Raw genomic sequence first — 24,337 nt, forward strand, 5'->3', positions numbered from 1 at the left:
TGACAGCAGATTCTGATTCACACTGCTGAATGACTGGGAATAACGTGGCACTGAAAAAAGACTTGACTGTTGGAGGAAAACATGAACACTGTCAAAAGACAGCAATCGTCCAATCACTCCAGTGGTCATAGTCCAGTTAAATTCAGCAAAGAAGTGGGGGAGTGTTAGCTGTGTGTGTGTGTGTGTGTGTGTGTGTGTGTGTGTGTGTGTGTGTGTGTGTGTGTGTGTGTGTGTGTGTATATATATATATATATATATATATATATGTGTGTGTGTGTGAAAATCTGTGTGCGCATCTGTAGGGGCATGAATGTGTATCCATGTGTGTGTGGCCTGTTGGAGTATGTGTCTGAGAGTGTGTGTGTGTGTGTGTGTGTGTGTGTGTGTGTGTGTGTGTGTGTGTGTGTGTGTGTGATGTTGTGTTTGCCAATCTCATATATGGCCTGCTATGAAGAACTCTACAGTTGTCAGGTCTGACAGTGTTAATGTCAGTTAGCATGTAATTCAGAGTCATGACAAGGAGCCAGTAATGAGGACATTCTCATTGCAGCTACAACCGCAATGAGGACATTCTCATTGCGGTTGTAGCTGTCTAAGAATTGCATTTTCTCAAGGTTGCGGTAGTTTACATCTATGGTAGACAATTACCATGAGCTGTTCATCGGTTTCTGAAGCCTAGGGTGTTATTGATTTGTGGTCATATGTAGTACAAGAGAAGGCTGTGGGAGTAGAACCCTGTCTATGGAATGCAGTGTGCTCCTTTACAGACAATTTTTCAGAGAAGATGTTTGATGAGGCACTTTATAGTGCGGCCAGCAGTGACAATATTTGTTTATTTTTGATAGTCATTTTTTATAGCCAAAATATGTGATTTGATATAGTCAGCCTTAGAAGGTGAACATGCAAATTTACTTGTAAACTTAGCTACAGCTCAGCAAAAATACACAAGCAGACCCTTTAGCTGAATTTACTGTCTGAAAATGACAATATGACAAAGTTAACAAAGCCTGCTAACATTTCTTCCTATATAGCACAATTCAGAGAATATTTTTTCAGAATTTCACTTAGAATCTTTATGCAGCACAGACAAGCATAAGTAAAATTAGGAAAGGATTCATTGGTAAGTTACAAACACACACACACACACATATAACAATTGAATAAGTCTTTTAATTCCATAAGTTCCCTGCCTCTAAACTTGAAAAGAGGAGCTTGTAGCAACCAGTGAAAATGCATACTGAATTTTAAGCAAGGCTAGAAAAGAAATTGTCAATAACAACAGCCAGCTATTTGTTATTTGCACTGATTCAGCCAGAACTGTTCAAAGGTCCTTATAATAGCAAACAGAAGTAGTAGTCTTCTATCAGTAGTCATGTGACTTGTTAGTCACTGAAATGAAAATCTTGACTCCTATTGAGCCATGCCTCCAACTTCTGTGTTTCTCATTCTGTTCTTGATTTTCTGGTCAGAGTATTTCTGTCTCAGCTGATGAAAACATGGATGTGACAAATCCTTCTAACAGCTGCTATGACACCATAGTACTTGGGGCCGGAATTCAGGGTTCCTTCACTGCTTACCACCTTGCTAAAAACAAGAGGCGCACCCTGCTGATAGAACAGGTAGGAAAATGCTTTCAGAAGACATTACTCATTAAGGAACGCTATCATATTTAGTGAACTTTATATCTCCCATTCAAAATAAATGCTTGTAATCCTATACATGCATGCTACCAGACTTTTGAATGAATTTTTAAAAATGTACTTCTTCATTTGGACATAACCAGACATATACATTGTATACCACACCACAGCACAAACTTTTTTTTTCAAGTTGCATTTGTTCAAAAGTGGTTTGCATAAAATACATTTTCAATAAACAGGCAATAAGGTCAATAAGACTTGTATATTGCATCTTATTCATTTTTAGTTAATTGTGGAAATTTCTGAGTGATCATGTACAGATTTCCCTGATGTTGGGGACATAATCTCAAGATAAAGATGCAAAGTTTTTTTTTTGTTTTTATTTTTGTTTGTTTTGTTTTTTGTTAGAAAAAAAATTTCAAGAACAGTGCTCATTGCTCATGAAAGCAGTATGAAAAATTTGCAATACTGATTTATTTACAAAGGAGCTCAATTAACTCATCTGCATAAAACCTTGCACTTCAGCAATGCACTGAAGTACAGAGTTTCACAAATACAGCACACTGGATACTAAATATTATTTACTCCAAAATGCTACTCCAGTATATTTGGTTAGATGGTTCATGGCAAATGTGTTTTGCTGTACTAAAATACTCTGCTATTACGAAGACTATCTTTTTTTACTTAACTGCAGAAATGCTGTGTTTCAAAACTAGCGATTTCAGCCAGTGTGGTTCTGAAAAAAAGTGGGCTTTGTCCAGGCATAATGAAATTGTTCTTGAAAGCAGGATTCACAGAATATTTCTTCAAACTCTACCTTATCATACCAGACTTACTGTATTATAAATTCAAGTTAAAATCTGTGAAGCCTCCTGCATATAGTTCTGTTCTCTTAATTATCAGTACCTTCCGCAGAATTTATTCCTATTCTCTTGCCTGGCTATATACACCTGCCTCATCATACCAGTCCTATTCCATTTTATTTCTTGTACTGCCATCTGCTTCCTCAACACACCTATTTTCTCTGTTGCACATTTTTCCCTCATAAGTGCTTACGCCTCTATGTATTTTCAGCTTTGATCTCTATTTTCATTTCCTTCCTCTGAGTAGGTCACTGCCTGCACTGCCCTCCCTTTGACCTTCAAGAATAATGCCCCACCCATTGCCAACTACATTATATGTTAGCCCCTCCCACTGTGTTTATTTCTGCTGCCTCATCATTATTCCCACCACTTCTTTGCCTTGGCAGGCTGGTAATGCTGTAATTAATCCCTAGCCTCATAGCCTCTCACTAGATGCCCGCTCTTAAATAACCAAAATATTCAAAGCCTGTCCAGGAGCTTCCCAAAACATGAGAACTAGATATGCATCAATGAACCTGGTATACCCAAAGAAGCCTGGATTAAAACAACACCCTCCATCTTCCAGTATCCTCTTTCCATGGATGCACACTGCTGTGAAGGTGTTGGTGAAATGTGGAATAGCCCTGTATTTTTTTTATTTCATCACCCGATGTCTAGTTTGGACTGCTGTGTCCATGCCATGAGTTCTGTTATTACCTTTAGCTTTCTTAGAGGGAGACAATAAAATCCAACTGATAAAGCTGAACAGGCCTCCTTTTGTTCAGTGCCCTGTGTACTCTGTACTGTTCCACATCTTACTTATTCTGCATCTTTGATAACTTAAACACAAACTGTCTTAATCCCATGTCCTTTTGGGCATGTGCTGTGAATTTGGTACGGTCATATTGAAAAATAAATAAATCCATCCTTTGGTTGAGACATTAAACTGAGGCCCCATCTGATAGTAGCTTAGGTGAATGTAAAAGATCCCATGACACTTATTGAAAAGAGAGTAGGAAAAATTCCCCAGTGCCATGGTCAAATTGCCACCTTGAGTCTCCTATGAAAAGAGACCATTGGCCTAGTGGGACAAACCCAGTCAACAAAGTATAAATGGATAAATAAATGAAATGTAATCCCATGTTTGTTTTAACATTGGACTAGCTTTCTTGAGTTCATAAATCAATACAGCTGTAACACATACAGTTTATTTATTCATTCATTTTCTAGTTGCCTGCTTGGGGTCTATATTAGATACTCAAAGTTACTGAACTTCAAATACGATATGGTCGACAACATATCATCAAAGTTCAGTAACATTGAATACCTAATAAAAAAGTAAAAGCAGTCAGGAAACAAAACTACTTGCTGTAAGCAGGGGGCAAGCCCCACTGCACCCCCACACCTCCCGCTACTTAAATATACCAACTCCGAGACTGCACTACATTGAAATAAATGGAATTCTCCCCTTACAGAGATTTCCGTTTACCTCTTCGATGTTCTGTGGTTTCACTGTTCACATGCCGACAATGTCAGATTCGATATTGACAGCATTTGCGGATTCAATATAGACCCGCCTGCTTGTGCTTAATTGGGGGGGGGGGGATAGAGAAACCACTCTCCCAGCCCCACTGTGCTATCCTACTATTTCTATAAGTCAAAAAAGGTTCAGCGCTTGTTATAAGTCAGCACTGAGGCCTGGGCAGGAGGGAGAAAGATACTTAAATTAGTTGGTACAAAATAAGATGATAAATGTGAGCAAAATTTGCAACTTAATGTAAATGAGGTATTATTCCCAGCTTTTATAATTTAGAGTCACAATTTGCTACGTGAATGAATACTGCACGTACTATTGCCCAATAAAAAACAAATCCACACCTTATTCAGTTCCTTTGCAATTGGTGAAGATGCTCAGATTTGCCATTGGCATTGCTGCATATTGCTGTCAGCTACTTGCTTCTGGTACACCTCAACTCCACATGACAAGCACTCAGTGGCCTTGGAGGAGGAGATACAAGCAAAGAATTGCAAATTTCAGCTGTGCAGAACAAAAGTAGCTTGACACATTTAGAGTGGGCAGGGAGATTAAAAAAGCATTGGTGGACTTGTACTGCCCGCAAGCTGTAACTTGGTGAATGTATGACCTTCCTATTTTTCTGGATATCACATTATATAAAGCCCTCACTATGCTTGTCACAGGGACCTTTCAGAAACAGACAGGTTTCTATCTAAAGAATACTGTGGCAGGTCCTCAATGTACTCCTGAATCACGTGGATGAGTATATCTATATCCCAGTGTCACCACAGGGCCAAGACAGTACTATGCATGACTTATACAGAATGCCATGCTTTCGTAAGGTAGCTAATGAGATAGATTGCACTTATGTGGCTATAAGGACTCTATATAGACCACAGGGATAGAGGTTCTGTAATAGGTAGGGTTACCATTACATCAACTGCCATGTGCGCATGGTTGCTTCACCAATGTATCATCCCAGCATCCTGAGAGTGCCGATGATTCCCACATATGGCACACAAGTTGACTGTAACTCCACTTCTTGCATGATGGGATTCTGCGTGTCAGCTAGAGTAGAAGTACATCTAAAATAACTTTGTTTAGTTTCTCATAGCTATTTTTCTATATAGTGACTAAGGTTTTATTGAGTAAAACCCAATCTTGATGTGTCCCCTCCTTGTTCTGATTTCCGGGTGATGCAGGAAATCCACTTGAACCTTGAATAAATAATACCAGTCTGTAACCTGTAGGGTACTGCAGAGGTCTGCTTTAAGACCATTGTATCCCAGACACAGATAGTCAATAAGTGAATGCATGGCCTGTTCAAGACCTATTTCTACTACCTGAATTAGTCGGGGGTTGGGGGTTTCAGTATGACCTTACTACTGTATGCAGAATGTCTTCTGCTTGTTGTATTCAGAATAACATGGTTATAAATTTTTCTGATGTACAACTGCCATATGTAATGACCAATGGTGGTAGTTCAATTCTCTCTTTCATTTATTCTATCAGTGACTATTGCAACAGGGGTGCACCAATGGCAGCAGCAGGGCAACCCTTCTTGCATGATAGATGCATGATACATGTCAGTGTAGACAAAGCAATGGCATTTAGTCCACAAGTATGGACCATGATATTCACTACATGACAATGTAAAATTACAAAGGTAATACTTGGCACATGCAGGGTTACCCATGGATTTGCTGAGTAGTGCATGTTCATCTCATGCTGTACATCAGACATTAGTCCAGGTATTATACACAAATGTGTAATTCACATAGTCATAGCCATCATCATTCTCACAATGACTGGTGATCAATGGTTATAGTGCTAGTTATACCAGCAGGCTGTGGAGGCGGGGTTAGAAAGTGACTGGGGATATAATGTACTACATACAGATGGATAGTTGCCCTGTTCTTTTGATATATGTCAAAGATTTGTATTGTTGTGTTAATAAAGTTACTTTCAGTTGGTAAAGCAAATCTCAATGGTATTGCAGTCATAAATATTTTATAGGTTCATAGGTGATTACTAGGAGGCCTTTTTAAGGCAAACCATATTTTTCCATTTGTAAATGACAAGATAAATTATTCAGAGCTATCTAAATGGGTTTAGGTGGCAGAGTATTTACAAGCTGACTCTGTCCATCAGGTTTATAGGTGACAGTGCAGGGGTAAAGTTATGATTCCCCATCCATTGTTCCAAGTTGAGTTTAAACAGAGACAAGGACAGACTCCATTTCACATGTTCCAGAGTAGGGGTAGTCTCTGAGACACATATTTGTCCCTCCAACATGTTCTGTTTATGTTGCAAATTAGATTTAAGTCCTTCAGTTGTGTACGTATAATGCTTAGACCTCTGGCTGTGCAGCAAGCCCTTCAGTTCTGGATCAAATGATGGCTTGTAAGTGAGACACCGATCACCTCTCAGTAGTCTGTAGGAGACTGAGTATAAAGATAAGGCATTGAGGTGGTCTGCATATGCCATGTACTTAATGCCTTGTATTCTTTTAGTGAGGAACCTCTGTGGATGTTCCAAATGATACATATGCTTGGTCAGGTACATACTGAAGAAAGCATTGTATTCAATGATCGGCCTAATGAGGGCTAAGTCCAGCAGAACAATGACATCCTTGGACCTGGATGCCATACCCTTGCTTATAAGTTGCTCAGTATAGAATAATTTCCTTACAACAGTAGACACATGATGGTCAAAGGCAAAGTCACTGTCCACATATGTTCCCAAGTCCCCAACCATTAGGTCTTCTCTTAAGGGGGAATTTTCTATCTAATAATTCCCCAAGGTGAACAGCTTTCCATAGGATACTATTTATACAATTTTTGACATTCAGTTTAAGACCATGGCTCTCGCACCAATTATTTATTTTCTTTTCTTTTCTTTTCTTATATGTCAGGTATAAGCATCCTTTACTTACTTTTTTTTTTTTCCTGGCAAGCAGCTGTATGCAAATGTTGTCACTCCCAGCATACCAGCATAAAGATACTTCCTTCCGTGACTTCCTGGGGGTTTTGTGGGTTGTGGTCTGCATTACGTTATATAATGTTTTGTGAGATTTTACATTTATCGTGACAATGTCCCTTAATGATAGTGTTGGGCAGTACATGCAACCATGCCAGTCAGCAGCACATATAATCAGGGCAGGCAGTGTCATACCTCTCTATCATCCCTGTCTTGCCTTATTTTGACCTGTCCCTCGTACTTTTTTTTTATTTTTCTGGTAAATGACTGAGGATAAAAATCTGTGAATAATGCCAGACATTAGAGTTTCATACTACCTATTTTTTTCACAAAATGCATGTTGATGGAAAACCTGTTGTTCATTAATTTTTTAAGTGAATGACGTGTACTGAAAAACTGTCACTCCATTATTTTGGCTATGTCTGGAATTCTTGAGCAAAGAAGCTGAGAGCTTTGCTAGCTACCTTTTACTCCATTTACCACTTTAACACTCAAGGTGGGCCCACAAATGTTTTTCAGTCTACACTGCCATCTGCCTTGTACTGCAAACAGTCTCTCTGTCGTTCTCACACCCCCCTCCCTTTCTAACTGCTCTCATTTTCTTCATTGCCGGTCTGCTTCCAGTCCAAGGCAAGATAAAGATGGAGTGAACATGGAGTTAAAGTAAAACTGAACTCTATTTTTTACTTCTTGGCATTTTAAAGTTACTGTGATTTGCCAAACCACATCTACTTTTCACTATGATAATAATCTTCTTTCAGCTTTTCCTGGTTAGGGGTCGCCACAGCGGAACTCCAGTCCGCTAATGATTGGCAGTGGATTTTTACAGTGCCGAGTTGCCAGCCCGAAGCCCAACCTTCAAGAAAGGCACACCCATTCACGCACGCACCTACCTGCATGTTTTTAGACATCATTCGACCGCGGGGAGGACATGCAGACTACCACAGAAGGCGCTCCAGCCGAGAATCAAATGGGAGAACCAGCTGCACAAATTCTCCTTCACTTTGTTTCTATAGTCAAGCCAATAAAAGAGAGAAAATCAGAGCCACCTAAGAGCAGATGCACTTTAGGAGTTAAAAGCAGAATGCTGCACCATTTGCAGAGAGGATGAGAAGCATGCTTTCAGCTGCTAAGGAGGTACAATACATGCTGTAACTCCTGTAACTGTTGGTGTCATATTGCAGTGGCTGTGGTTTGCATCACAGAAGTCTCATGTTCATACCATAGACATCATTCTCTATTCAACCTGGCTATAGAAATTACTTCTGGGCTAGGTCACTGAATGATCCCAAGTTACTGCCTCAGGGAGACTAAAATCTTCTTTCACTTGTATGAACTTTCATACCAAGCCTAGTTGGGAAATGTAACATCAGGTTCATTTTTAAAAAAGAGACATATGGACTGGACTGGGGGATGAGCTGAGTAGACTGACCAAGATCTCGAGATCTGGTGAACAGTGCAGGCATCCTGCAGTACAGACACCCAGACCAGCTTGCTCAGTGGATAGCAGATGGTCAGGAGAGCAGGCCAGAGAGATATAGTAAGTATGACAATGGGCACAATGAGGCAGTGTGGTCAGTAGCACGGGTATAGGGACAATCTTTATTACTGAAATGCTGGGACTTGCAATGCCAAGTCTTGAAACACTGAAAAAAAAATAGATGTAAAATACAGAAGAGGGAATATTGAACATTGCTCTTCAATTTTAATGTGTGGAGCAAGTTGTCACCCACTCTGAACTTTTATATACCAACTCTGAAATAGCCATACCTTGAAGAACAGGAAATATTCCATGAAATGGCAATCTCAGACTTAGCATATAAGTCCAGAGTTTTGGTTATTGAGTCTTCACATTCTAGAGATCTGCATTGCAAGTCCCAGTGTTTCATGGTTACCACTAGAAGCAGTCACTTGGCACACCATGCATTTGGGAGGGGATCCTTTTTTATTTGTACTTTTTCCTAACTTCAAGGAGTCTCAAATAATGTATTTATCTAATTGTTAGTTGCCTCGCCCTTGTCACATGTTTTTGAATGCTTTTTTTTTCATCTGAGGAAACACTCCTACATAGCGCATTGCCTCACAACATTCCTAAGTGACAACTTATAAAGTTATGTCAAACCCAGAGCTGTTGGACATGCTACACCTAAAGAAATCCCAATCCCTCTGAGCTACACGGTCTAGGGACCTAAACCTTGTCACCACAATAAACAGGACATGCTGGAGGGATAGATTCCTGTCCCAGAGACTTCCCACACTCTGGAACAGGCTACTCATCTATGTCAAGCAAAGTTCTTCATTAGCACTCTTCAAGAAAAATCTTGATGAGTGGATGGGAAATAGGAAATAGACCCCGGGGATCACTTCTATGTCTCTGCTCAACAGTGGCACAGGAAAATAACTTTCTTGGGAGGCGTAAGCCAGGAAACCTTGTTGGCTAGGCTTACGTAAGCCCTCGGGCTGATAGCCTAGTACATACCTATGAACAGTGAAAATAATCTGAAACATGATTAGCAACTGACTTTGTGTACTTCAAAAGCCTGCAGAAACTTAGGTTTTGCCAGCAGATAACTGGCACTGTCTTGAAGACCTATCACCATGGTTACATTCGTATTGTGGGTGATGATGGGTTCTCTAAATGTAAACAGCATGCTTGCTTACTACATCACTGACCAATAGGAAGCCAATTTTTAAATACAAATCTGTGAATGCCATCAATTTCATTTCAAGTTAGCTCAAAACATTTTATATATATATATATGTGTATATCTATCTATATATATATATATATATATATATATATATATATATATATATATTTTTTTTTTTTTTTTTCAAATGTTGAAAGTATTAAGAGAATTACAGCAAGTTGCAGGATTTAAGATATTTGTCTTTTATTTGCTTGAACTATACTTCCAAATACTAGATAGGAAATGGAGTACACTTATATAGTGTCTGTGTCAGCAGCATGACTACCAAGCCTGTATTTTTATAGATAGCGTAAAGTGAATGTAATGTGTCCCACTTTATATATTTATATATATATATATATATATATATATATATATATATATATATATTTATATATATGTGTGTGCATGTGTTTGCTTGTGCATGTGTTTAAGAGAGAGGGAACAGAGTTAGCACATCTATGCAAAAGCATCTGTGCTGGTGAAGTCAGGTAATAACCATCCACACAAATATGCTGAGTTGAATAAAAACAGATGATTATGGGATACAGCCATTTGACTGACTATAAGACAAAGCAGTAACAAAACTGTAGTCATTCTGATAAGCCTAATGAGGACTCACTATGAAATATGGAGGGAAACATATTCCTTCTCCAGACAACTTCTATGGATATTTGCAGGAAATTCTTTAAAACCTGAGGCTTTGGTACAAGACTGTCAGTTGCCTTCTTTGTGCAGTCTGCATGACACTGGGTATCGCTGAGAGAGTGACATTCCTGCACAAGTACCCAGAACATGGTACATTCTGCTGTATGGCTTCGAGTAAACTTGCCACACTGGCACTTTGAAGCAAACTATTTAAGCAAAATGCTGACATGCATGGCAGGACACATCAAAAGAACACACTGCATAAGATCATTGCTCCCAAAAACCATTAATTAAAATGACTAAACATTAGTGCCAAGATAGGCTGAGTTGTGCGTACATTTCTTGATGCCTTAGTTCCATTTCATCCAGTCAAAGACACAGTACTAATTTTGGTGATGACTGTCAGAAGCTAATATATTATCTGCACTGAGGTTCAGCGGTACAGGTTTCTGTCTCGCAGCTCTAGCACTGGAGCTCCATTCTTGGCCACTAGTTACTGCCTACATGTTCTGTTTGTGTCCATGTGTCTTTTCACCAAGTACTCTAGTGTCCTGCCTCATGCAAAAAACAAACTGAAAGGGTTGCAGTAAATTATATATTGACTATACCCTTGTCTTAGTGGATTTAGCCAAGGCTGATAAGATGCACCTTTGCACCAGTTCATTAACCTAACAAATTAAAAAAAAAAACGTATAAGCCTTATCCCGTATGGAATATAAGGTATCAGATCTATGTGCATAACCAGATTAATTATTATTTCTTATGGTTCTGCAGATCTGCCAGTAAAAATGATGTTCTGCCCATGGCCTGACTGGGTACTATGTAGACAACCTCAAAATACTAGTCTGTCAATCTAAGATATCCGAGCTGATGGAGGAAGAAGTGAAATAGAGCAAAACAGACAAGGCACTGCTCCATTACCACATGATGAAATAAATTTAGACAGACCATTTACAATGAACTGTTCAAACTGTTTGTCCCTCCCCCAATTTTATTTCATGCAATTAGCACTCCTACTGCCATGATGATGAAAGTCGCAGTCTTGAGCAGGCTGCCTGCCCCGAAAATGTCATTAGTGCTAATGACTAATCATGTGAAGCTTTGCATTTGATATTTTTTTCTGTCTTGGTCATGTTAATATTAACTAAATTTAGAGGTGCAGGAATGTTTTAGATTATTGTGAGTTAGGCTGTCATTTCTTAGTTGCTTTATTCTTGATCAGTTTGGAAAATGAAAAAAAATAGCATTGTGTTTGTTGTTAAATTTGTTAAAATTGCAGTATTTGAGTGCATAATTGATATTAAATTTACTATTTAAATTGGGTTTTATTGTATCTCCGTAATCTGTAGAATATATTCTTGCTGTCAATGCCAGTGTAAATTGCAATAAGTATGTACTGCTTTCTACCATTTTATTATTAGATTCGGCTCTTATTAATACTTTTATTTCCTTGCTGTTTTCATATTTTTACGGTGTTCCTTGACTTTATGTAAAGCTTTGCTGCCTTCCGCTGTGTACAAATGGCTTGTAAAATGTTGCAGTCAGACAGCATGGTTTCTCTGACTCTGGCTCATTTGTCTTCGACTAGTTGAATAATCTGTTTACTTCCTGACAAATAAGGAAAATTGTTGTGAGGCTGGCTTTGTGCAGCTTTTGCAGGTTAATAAATTATTACTAAAGTATGGAATGTATGCTTCCAAATGCCACTCAGCACTGTGGAAAATTGCCTTGACATAGCAATTCAGGGGTTCCTAGGAGGGAAAATGAGTGAAATACCTCACAATTTGTGATATCTGAAAGATATGTCTCTGCTGTGATTTTTTTTTAAAGTTCAGTTTAGTGGAGGCAGCCTGCCGATGGTATTGAGAGGGTACTGATTCTGGCCAGCAGCAGGCTCTGTGTCACACTGCTTTGATAATGGTAGGTGCTAATCTCTTCTACACCTTCTCCCTCCCCTTTCTATATCCTCTGCCTTCCAGCATTTCTCTCCTACTCTTCTTTCAGTTCCACTAACACCACCTAAGATTACCTAACAGTCCTCTAATATTCATATTTAATAATCCACCCTCTCTTCTTAAACTATGCCTTCTATGTATTACAACAAAGTGATAAACATCAGTTCCACATAAAAATGAACTACAATTTTTAACTACTGACTATATCATAGGAAACCTTAGAACAGATTGTCCAGATATCCTAAGGTTGTATAATAATATGTATTATATGTATATATGTTCGTATTCCTCTGCCAATGTTAAAATACTGATTTGTATCTCTCTTCACATGTTATCTGTAATAATTTATTTTCTATATTGTTGTTTCACTGTTGGAGCTTTTCTCCTCAGGCCTCTGCTGAAAACGGGTTCTTTCTGACCCAGAAGGACCATCCCAGTAAACAAATGTCAAATAAAATAAATAAATAAATAAATTGCTTGTTGTTAGGGGAAAGAAAAAAGCAAATTATGTTTAAATCAAACAAATACCAGTTTGCTTTCTCTACCTACCACAATCGTAAAGCTTTAAAATTGTTTTTTGTAGCATATGAGTTGGGGTATGTCATGGTTATTGGTCAGCAACGAGAGCTGGTCACTTAGGTGAATGAAAAGAAAGAAAGGCATTTTTGTTTTTATTGGGCAGCAGAAGCCTTCTCTTGACTTGTCTTATAGTTTGCTGTTTTAACTCAGCTACACTACACTACGCTGCCAAAACTGTTGCTGGTTCTATTAGGAAAATATTTGCAAGTATGTGTATGGCCTTGGTCCCAGCATGAAAACTCAGAGGATGGGCTAGCTTGAAGAGTGATGACAGGGTATTTGGCTCTGTCCTTCACTCATCTCTCAATAATTAGTAACTGGCAATCAAGCTCACATTATTGAACAGGTGGCTGGTAAGAGTTTTATTAATTTGCTCTAAGATTTTTTGACCCAAAGTTAGATATATCAGTTTAGGAATGCAGGAGGCAAAGTCCTCTACATGGTGATTGCATACTCTTCACATAAAAAATGTTTGTCAATTGTATGAGACTCTCAAAAAGATTAATTAAGGATGTAAACCATATTCTGGTGGGAGAAGGTAAATCATGGCTAAAGAAAGTACTGTGAGGGAGTGCTCTAATAATGGAGGGGGATAAAAAACTTCAGGAAATCTAAGTGGGGACACAGTGTGGAGTTGCCAGTAAGCCCTTTGCCTATGATTCCATTTCAACTAAGTCAAGCCCTGCCTAGGCAGGAGTCAGTTGGTCACCGTACATATAAGTGGATCCTATCTAGAACTAGTTCTCTAATACCCTATTTTTTTCTCAGACACAGAGCACCAGCATCACGAATATAAACATGTCTTCTGTACAATTCATACAGTCTGTCTTTTGTGTTCTATATCACAATCTTAATATCATCTTCATAATAGACACTTGCAGAATAATGTACTCAGATCAAATTAGTGATTTTTCCTGATATACTATACCTAACAACCATCCATCCACAATCCTTTTTTCCATTTTTACACATGGTGTTGGGGAGTCACTTCAAAGTATAACACATAATACATAAAAGTCATAACTGATTTAAGTCTTCAGCAATAATATACTTAGCCTTTCAACAATAAATGTGTCAATAAGCAAAAAAGAAGACATTCCAAATCCAGATCATGAACATCTTAGATAATCCAGTAAATTAATCTAGAATTATGTAACACCAGCTTAGTTAGAATGGATTCCTATCAAAACAATACATTCTGCATTAATTAATCCTAAAACACCTGAAAAGTAAAATAGAAAGCCAGTAACTATAAATAACATTTAGAAAAAAATTAATTAATTAACAAAGAATACCCTAAAACAAAGTAAGACAGCTACAACTAACTTCATAAAGCATTTTTACGGGGGGAAAGGCCACCTGCATCCTTGCATCCCTTTAACTTAAATGTATAGACTCCATGGTCACACAACAATGAGAAAGGAGCAAATCCCTTGAGTTCATGTTATAATACCCTCTTTATCCAGTACAAAATGATGAGGTGCCTAGAACATATCCAAGGAGAGTGAACATGAATGAAGTATCTCACTGACAACCCAGTCACAGTAGAAATGGCAATTCATGTTACGTGCAAAGAGATGCAGTGATCTCAGGCAGACTACATGCTCCTGGTTAAACTGTGTTTTATTTTAAGTTGGAACATTAAGATCCAAGAAGCATGGCAACATTTTAATAAAGCATGACGTGTTCATACTGTAGTTGATTTAAATTAGCACTTGGTATTGAAACTCAAGTCAAAATTCAACTTTCAAGGTCACCTTGACTGTGTGTATTTACTGTTTAATTGGTTTTATCATAACTAAGCAGATGGACTCAATCAGCCACTATCTGCAGTTAAATCACAACAAAATTATTGTAAAACACATCTTCCCAAAATGTGACAGTAGAACTGATAATGCACAGACGGTATAGTGATGCAGCGGATGCATTGTCGCCTCAACAAGAGGTTCTCCAGTTAGATTCTCGGCCGGGGTCCCTTCTGTGAGGAGTCTGCATGTCCTCCCTGCATCTTTGTGGCATTCTGAGAGAGAAGCTTATACTTATTAGTGCATCATAAGGTACACTGGCCACCTGTGTTAATAAACACAGCCAAAGTCTCGTGTTCAGCAGTTGCATTACAGGTAGGTGCCAGTTCGGTGTTTAGGGGGGGCAGGTATTATTGTAGGGTGTGTGCATGTGTATTTGTGTGTGATTGCATGTGATAATGTATGTAGAGCTATGAGAGTATGTCTGTGTGTGCGTGTGTGTGTATGTATTTGTGTATGTGTGCATGTGCAATCTGCCTAGGAGGTTGCAGTAGGGTGTTTAGTTATAGGATAGATATGGTAGGTGTGGGAGGTGAATGGTTGAGAGTGTGGGGGGCTGTCATACCTCCACACTCCCCCAGACTAATGAACAAATCCTGCTACATTAGAGAGAACACTAGAAACCAGGGATATCCTTTATATCATGCTTTAAAGGCACTTAAAAATAAAACATTTTGTTGTATGAAAGAAGTGGGATGGGGAACACTAGACCCCATGGATAGTCTTTATATCAAGCCTTAAAGGCACTTACAAAAACATAGAACAAAGTTTTGCTGCACAAAAGATGCTAGGTGGGGGGACAGTAGGCACTAGGGAAATCCTTTATATCATGCCTTAAAAGTATCTCAAAAAGATTTGAACCCAACTAGGGAAAGTCTTTATATCATGCCTTAAAGGTATCTCACAATGTTTTGAACCCTGTACCCTCAGCACATGGAATCATATTACTAGCTCTCTGCATGACCCACTTGACACTGGAAACACCTCCATGTTATCCTAATTTTTTAAAGAAAATAAAATAACATGAAGTAGAAGTAATGGAAACCTTTGAGCCCTGCAGCTCTGTCACATGGAGCAACTTGCTATGAGGATACTTTAATCTTTGTTAAATGAAAAGTTTGTATAGCAGGTTTTTTTTACATAATAATAAATATGAAACTATAGTGACTAGAATTATGCAATAATTTTAACAGTTTATGTGTTATGACGGATGGGGCAAGTAAAAGAAGCAACAGTATGTGTATTCTGTACAGTCAGAGATAATCGAGAAGGATGGGTGCATTTCTGTGTGTGAGTAGGCTTCAGGACAAAGCTGGGAGGAATACTAGATGACACCAGACAGAATGTTTTAAATATGACTTGGAGCAACTTATTAATAGAGCAACAGGTCTAGCATCATTATGCAGTTTCTCTAAATAAGAAATATGAAACTAATATCTCACATTATTGACTGACTTGCAATCATCCATGATTAATGAAGGTAGGGAAAAAATAAGAAGAGGCATCGGGGACTGTCTGTTAAGTGACGGACAGGTATGGAGAATGTTGAGATGGGTGAGTGTGTGCGTGTGTCTGCTTGTGTCTGTGTGTGTGTCTGTGTGTGTGTTTGAATGTGTACATATTGATGATTAGCACTACTGGTAGTTAAAGACAATTCAGAGATATGCATATTAGCTTTTAATAAGGTCTTTCTTTATTGTTTATAATTTGTCTCAGAATTGCAAAGTCCTGCTTCATGCAAACAGTCCCTTTTGGTTACAGCTCTTACTGCTAGAGGTGGGGTTCTTTCTGAATCCCTGAAAAAGTATTTTTTTAAACATTGAATTTTCAAAAGCTAATGTGTTTACTGAATACTAGACAGGCAGTGCAAAAATACATTTGAACTGTGTAAGTAGCATGCGTTCACGGTGCTGCTACAAAATATTATGCATCAATGTCCTTTTTTTGTTGTTGTTAACACACAATACCAGAAGAAAATATTTGTAGGTAGCAATTGCTTTAAGGTATTACAAAGGAGGCTTATTCTAAACTGGACAAATCATACCTGCAATTTGCTTCCAGGTTGTGTGACCAAGTGAAGAGAATGACTTTGTAATTTTAAGTTTGGTTTTGGTACCTGTCCATCTGGGAGCAGCACTGCTCTGATGTGTAAGTCTGAGGCCAGCACTGTTGTGACATGTCAGTCTGGGGACAGCACTGTTGTGATGTGTTAACCTGGGTACAGCACTTTTGGGATGGATCAGTCTAAGGCCAGCACTGTTGTGATGTGTCAGTCTGAGGAATGGCCCTGTTGTGATGTGTCAGTCTGGGGGCAGTGCTGTTAGGATGTGTCAGTTTGCGGACAGCACTTTTTTGATGTGTCAGTCTGAGACCGTCACTGTTGTGATGTGTCAGTCTGAGGCCAGCACTGTTGTGACATGTCAGTCTAAGGCCAGCACTGTTGTGACATGTCAGTCTGGGGACAACACTGTTGGGAAGTGTCAGTCTGGGGACAGCACTGTTGGGATGTTTCAGTCTGAGGCCAGCAGTATTGTGATATGTCAGTCTCAGGCCAGCAATGTTGTGATGTGTCATTCTGGGGTCAGCACTATTGGGATGTATCAGTCTGGGGACAGCATTGTTGGGATGTGTTGGTCTGAAGCCAGCACTGTTGTGATGTGTCAGTCTAAGGTCAGCACTGCTGTGATGTGTCAGTCTAGCGACAGCACTGTTGTAATGTGTCAGTCTGAGGCCAGCACAGTTGTAACATGTCAGGCTGAGGCCAGCACTGTTGTGATGTGTCAGTCTGTGGACAGCACTGCTGTGACATGTCAGTCTGAGGCCAACACTGTTGTGATGTGTCAGTCTGAGGCTAGCACTGTTGTGACATAGCCTGGGAACAGTACTGTTTGGATGTATCAGTCTGATGCCAGCAGTGTTGTGACATGTTAGTCTCAGACCAGCAATGTTGTGATTTGTCAGTCTGAGGATAGTACTGTTGGGATGTGTCAGTCTGGGGACTGCATTCATGTGATGTGTTGGCCTGAAGCCAGCACTGTTGTGATGTGTCAGTTTGCATCCAGCACTGCTGTGATGTGTCAGACTGGGGACAGCACTGTTGGGATGTGTCAGTCTGGGGACAGCACTGTTGTAATGTGTCAGTCTGAGGCCAGCACTGTTGTGACATGTCAGTCTGAGGCCAACACTGTTGTGATGTGTCAGTCTGGGAATAGTACTTTTGTGATGTGTCAGTTTAAGGCCAGCATTGCTGTGATGTGTCATTCTGGAAATATCACTGTTGTAATGTGTCTGTCTGAGGCCAGCACTGTTGTCACATGTCAGTCTGGGGACAGTACTGTTGTAATGTCTCAGTCTGGGGACAGCAGTGTTGTGATGCGTCAGTTTGAGGCAGCACTGTTGTGATGTGTCACTCTAAGGACAGCACTGTTGTGATGTGTCAGTCTGGGGACAGCAGTGTTGTGACATGTCAGTCTGAGGCCACCACTGTTGTCAGCACTGTTGTGACATGTCAGTCTGAGGACAGCACTGTTGGGATGTATCAGTCTGAGGCCAGCACTGTTGGGATGTGTCAGTCTGGGGACAGCACTGCTGTGATGTGTCAGTCTGAAGCCAACACTGTTGTGATGTGTCAGACTGAGGCCAGCACTGCTGTGACATGTCAGTACTGTTGTAATGTCTCAGTCTGGGGACAGCAGTGTTGTGATGCGTCAGTTTGAGGCAGCACTGTTGTGATGTGTTACTCTAAGGACAGCATTGTTTTGATGTGTCGGTCTGAAGCCAGCATTGTTGTGATGTGTCATTCTGGAAATAGCACTGTTGTAATGTTTCAGTCTGGGAACAGCAGTGGTGTGACATGTCAGTCTGAGGCCACCACTGTTGTCAGCACTGTTGTGACATGACAGTCTGGGGACAGCACTGTTGGGGTATATCAGTCTGAGGCCAGCACTGTTGTGATGTGTCAGTTTGGGGACAGCACTGCTGTGACATGTCAGTCTGAGGCCAACACTGTTGTGATGTGCCAGTCTGAGGCTAACACTATTGGGATGTGTCAGTCTGGGGACAGCACTGCTGTGATGTGTCAGTCTGAAGCCAACACTGTTGTGATGTGTCAGACTGAGGCCAGCACTGCTGTGACATGTCAGTACTGTTGTAATGTCTCAGTCTGGGGACAGCAGTGTTGTGATGCGTCAGTTTGAAGCAACCAATGGTAAACAGCTCCAAGCCAGGAACAAACGAAGAAGCAAAAAAGAAAAAACACCATAAACCACAAGATTAGCGAACTTTGACAATGAGGCACCGACCAGGAGTAGAATCAATCGCAGTTTAATCCAAAGTACATATACATAGACTGAGCGCTTTCTCCAGTAAAGACTGGCTTCATCAGAGTCAATTTGCATAACACAACCAGCTTTCCTTATATACACCTAAAAAACCATTAACAATCCCATAAAATGAGATAATTAGATAATTGTTCAATTATTAGAAAAAATATATATATAATATTATAAAAAAGAAATATATATGTATAATACCAAAAACTAAAATATAAAAAATATGTATATATAATCCTGACTTACTGAATCCAAAATATTACTATACATTACTATCAATAAATTCATTATTACTTCTCATATTTAGTTCCATTTTTGTAAAAGAACTGAATATGTCATAAAACTTTACAAATCAACAATGTTCATAAATTTTGTAAATTATACTTGTGTATATTTATAAAAAATTACCTTCTTAACTACTTCTGTGTACCTTAATTAAAAAGTATGTACAATATAATATGTGCAATACATTGAAAACATATATATAGAAATACATTCATATTACTTGATCAATATTTATAAAATTTTTTTTATATATATATATAATATGTATGATTTAAATATATAATAACATATCCTAATATTGAAACCACTTGTTGGTCAAATAATTTGTGCACAATGTTTTAGTATAGGTTTTAAGGAAATACATTCATTTAACCCAGGAAATTTTGTGGCATTCAATCTTATCTGCCATTCTGTTTCACGAAGAGCTACCATGTTCCCAATATCACCATTACTGCCTAATTTTACCCTGTCCACTATAAAAAATAAAATTTTTTTAAATGAACAACATTCCTTTGAGTGCATGTAAAGAGAGTTATATTCGTCCTTCCTTTTAATTGAACTGACATGTTCCCTAACCCTCTCTTTTAAACATCTTGTTGTCGTGCCCACGTAGAATGACTCACAGGACATACAGGATGCAACATAAACACAGTTACTTGTGAAACAGTTACACACACCCGGGCAAGCAATAGTACGTTTGTAGCCAGCTACACTTATATAGGTCCCCACAGAAATATATCTACATATTTTGCATCTGCCACATTTGTTCATATTTGATCTTTTAAAATCATGACTAGTCTTTTCCAATATTTCTTTTAAATTATAACCCCTAGCATAGGTGATAGCTGGTTTATCTCCCAGTACTGCTTTGATGTCCCTACTTAGAAAATGTTCCCATAATTTCCTCAAATTACCACTTAATTCTGATGTTTTTTCATTGTATCTCAATATAAGTCTTGGTGTTTTTTCATACAAATTTTCATTAGTCCGCCTGGACTCCAAAACCTGTGTCATTTCATTTTTATTATTGTTCTCATTTCTCAAAATGGGCATGTACCTACTCCTTCTCTTCCTGAATATTTCTTTTTTAATTTTCTTCAACATTTCTAATGGGTATCCCCTTTCCAAAAACATACCTATAAGTGTGTATATTTCTGCCCTAAAGGTGTCCTCATTACTGATGAGTCTCGATAATCGGACCATTTGGCCTTTGACTAGTCCTTTCCTTTGGTGTAGTGGATGACAACTTGAAAAATGTAGCATTGAATTAGCATAACTTGGTTTCCTATATATAGTACTGCCAAGTTCAGCTCCATTTTTCAAAATTTTGATGTCCAAGTAATTAGCTGTATCTTTGTCCCATTTATAGGTAAATTTCAGAAAGTTAGATGTTCCATTAAGGTATGTGACAAAGTCCATCACACTCTGTTCATCACCTTTCCAAATTATTAGTAAATCATCCAGGAATCTATTATAGGAGATTATATTACTAGCAAAACAAGAACCTAGGATATGTTCTTTTTCCCATGCCAGTAATACCAAGTTCGCAAAAACAGGGGCACATCGTGCCCCCATTGCTACACCTGTTAACTGTTGGTATGTTTCTCCCTCAAATACTATGTAGTTGTTTTTTAGTATTAATCCCATCAAATCATAACATAACTCAAGTTTTCCAACATCAAAGCTCGGACTAGTCAGTAAACTGTCATAAAAAGGTTCAAGACCTTGTTGGTGTGGGATTACCGAAAAAAGGTTGATTACGTCTATAGTCAGAAAACTAAGACAATCATTTTCTGAATATTCCACTTCCTTCAACCTTTCAAGACAGTGCCAGGAGTCTTTTAGGATATGGGTTGCATCCACTATTGCTTTCTTACATAATGTATCCACATATGCCGCCAAGGGTTCAGTCTTGGACCCTTTAGCTGAAACAATAGGCTGAAACTGTAACTGTTCAGTTCCTTTGTGTGTCTTAGGTATCCCAAAAAACCTAGCCATCTGTGGATGTTTTACCAAAAGGTAATCGTATTCTGTCTCATTAATGACCCCCTGGTATAGTGCATCATGTAGATATAAATCAATTTTGTGATAGGCCCTATTCACCTCATTCTTTGTAGCTCTACTATATGTTTTTTCATCATTTAAAATTTTCATCATTTGGCAGCTATAGACTACATTGCTCATAATCACCATCCCCCCACCCTTGTCAGGTCTCATGAACCTGTATCTATGCGATGTAGTCAAATCATTGAGCAAAATTCTCTCAGCATTAGATAAGTTGTCTCCTCCTTTTGTTCTCTGAGCACATATTCTCCTGACCTCATACTCCACTAAGTGCTCAAAAGAATTAAGTTCCATATTAGGTGGTGGGATGAATGTGCTCTTCCGTTTTAAATTCCTTTGTTCATGATTATTGTCATACAATGTGTCCCCTAGATGTTTTGAGTTAAAGTATAGCTGTAAATTTAACCTTCTCATATAAAGTTTCAAATCTACAATTAGTTGTGTGACATCAATATTGTGATTAGGTACAAATTTATTGCCCCTACTAAGAAGTTCAAAATACACTTCATTAATCACCAATTCGGTATAATTGTATATGATGAACCCTTTCTCTTTCAAGATCTCATGTTTCATACCAGAATTTACCTCCAAGATGTTACCTACACAACTACCCCTATCATTAATGTCATCACCTTCTGTTGTTTCATGCATTACTTTCACATTTTCCTGTATTGTATCATAGGAACCACAATTCCCAGGTATATGTACCCCGTTTGTGTCCATGTTTTGACATCCCTTATTGTTTACCACTACCTCAATTTCATTCAAGTCGCTAATTTGTGACAAGATATCGTGGCCCTTATTTAAAACCTGAACCAATGCATTATCCCTTGAATCAATTGTCAGTTCAGAATGGTTTTGTTCAATTGCTTGTTCAGTATCAATGAAAAAAAGTATGCATGGATTCGTCTAAGTGTACAAAACTATTATTCTCACAAAACAAAGTTTCAATATCATTACATAAAGAGAAATCAACAATTAGTCCATCTTTCAAAATTCTTCCTGCAAATTCCTCCCTCTCCTCCTGGGGCTGGGATGAAATGTCCTGCCGTTCTGCGGTCCCTTGCTTAGTAACCTCTCCGAAGCCAGCACTGTTGTGATGTGTCAGTCTAAGGTCAGCACTGCTGTGATGTGTCAGTCTAGGGACAGCACTGTTGTAATGTGTCAGTCTGAGGCCAGCACAGTTGTAACATGTCAGGCTGAGGCCAGCACTGTTGTGATGTGTCAGTCTGTGGACAGCACTGCTGTGACGTGTCAGTCTGAGGCCAACACTGTTGTGATGTGTCAGTCTGAGGCTAGCACTGTTGTGACATAGCCTGGGAACAGTACTGTTTGGATGTATCAGTCTGATGCCAGCAGTGTTGTGACATGTTAGTCTCAGACCAGCAATGTTGTGATTTGTCAGTCTGAGGATAGTACTGTTGGGATGTGTCAGTCTGGGGACTGCATTCATGTGATGTGTTGGCCTGAAGCCAGCACTGTTGTGATGTGTCAGTTTGCATCCAGCACTGCTGTGATGTGTCAGACTGGGAACAGCACTGTTGGGATGTGTCAGTCTGGGGACAGCACTGTTGTAATGTGTCAGTCTGAGGCCAGCACTGTTGTGACATGTCAGTCTGAGGCCAACACTGTTGTGATGTGTCAGTCTGGGAATAGTACTTTTGTGATGTGTCAGTTTAAGGCCAGCATTGCTGTGATGTGTCATTCTGGAAATATCACTGTTGTAATGTGTCTGTCTGAGGCCAGCACTGTTGTCACATGTCAGTCTGGGGACAGTACTGTTGTAATGTCTCAGTCTGGGGACAGCAGTGTTGTGATGCGTCAGTTTGAGGCAGCACTGTTGTGATGTGTCACTCTAAGGACAGCACTGTTGTGATGTGTCAGTCTGGGGACAGCAGTGTTGTGACATGTCAGTCTGAGGCCACCACTGTTGTCAGCACTGTTGTGACATGTCAGTCTGAGGACAGCACTGTTGGGATGTATCAGTCTGAGGCCAGCACTGTTGGGATGTGTCAGTCTGGGGACAGCACTGCTGTGATGTGTCAGTCTGAAGCCAACACTGTTGTGATGTGTCAGACTGAGGCCAGCACTGCTGTGACATGTCAGTACTGTTGTAATGTCTCAGTCTGGGGACAGCAGTGTTGTGATGCGTCAGTTTGAGGCAGCACTGTTGTGATGTGTTACTCTAAGGACAGCATTGTTTTGATGTGTCGGTCTGAAGCCAGCATTGTTGTGATGTGTCGTTCTGGAAATAGCACTGTTGTAATGTTTCAGTCTGGGAACAGCAGTGGTGTGACATGTCAGTCTGAGGCCACCACTGTTGTCAGCACTGTTGTGACATGACAGTCTGGGGACAGCACTGTTGGGGTATATCAGTCTGAGGCCAGCACTGTTGTGATGTGTCAGTTTGGGGACAGCACTGCTGTGACATGTCAGTCTGAGGCCAACACTGTTGTGATGTGCCAGTCTGAGGCTAACACTATTGGGATGTGTCAGTCTGGGGACAGCACTGCTGTGATGTGTCAGTCTGAAGCCAACACTGTTGTGATGTGTCAGACTGAGGCCAGCACTGCTGTGACATGTCAGTACTGTTGTAATGTCTCAGTCTGGGGACAGCAGTGTTGTGATGCGTCAGTTTGAGGCAGCACTGTTGTGATGTGTTACTCTAAGGACAGCATTGTTTTGATGTGTTGGTCTGAAGCCAGCATTGTTGTGATGTGTCGTTCTGGAAATAGCACTGTTGTAATGTCTCAGTCTGGGAACAGCAGTGGTGTGACATGTCAGTCTGAGGCCACCACTGTTGTCAGCACTGTTGTGACATGTCAGCCTGTGGACAGCATTGTTGGGATGGGTCAGGGTGTGGACAGCACTGTTGGGATGTATCAGTCTGAGGTCAGCAGTGTTGTGACATGTCAGTCTCAGGCCAGCATTGTTGTGATGTGTCATTCTGGGGACAGTACTGTTGGGACAGCATTGTTGTGATGTGTCGGTCTGAAGCCAGCA

At 39.6% G+C, this 24,337-nt stretch overlaps 1 protein-coding gene across 1 annotated transcript in view; it reads left to right on the plus strand.

Annotated features, from left to right (window-relative positions):
• Positions 1–1,387: 1,387 nt before the first annotated feature.
• The window catches only part of PIPOX (pipecolic acid and sarcosine oxidase), a 443,801-nt gene continuing 420,851 nt past the window's right edge, over positions 1,388–24,337 (plus strand). Inside the window, exon 1 of the mRNA XM_044054438.1 lies at positions 1,388–1,619. Coding sequence (XP_043910373.1) covers positions 1,497–1,619 — 123 coding nt within the window. The 5' untranslated portion in view covers positions 1,388–1,496. The remainder of the gene's footprint in view (positions 1,620–24,337) is intronic.

The sequence above is a fragment of the Protopterus annectens genome, chromosome 13.part0, assembly GCF_019279795.1.
Source record: "Protopterus annectens isolate FY-2018-M chromosome 13.part0, PAN1.0, whole genome shotgun sequence".
NCBI classification, from domain to species: domain Eukaryota; kingdom Metazoa; phylum Chordata; order Ceratodontiformes; family Protopteridae; genus Protopterus; species Protopterus annectens.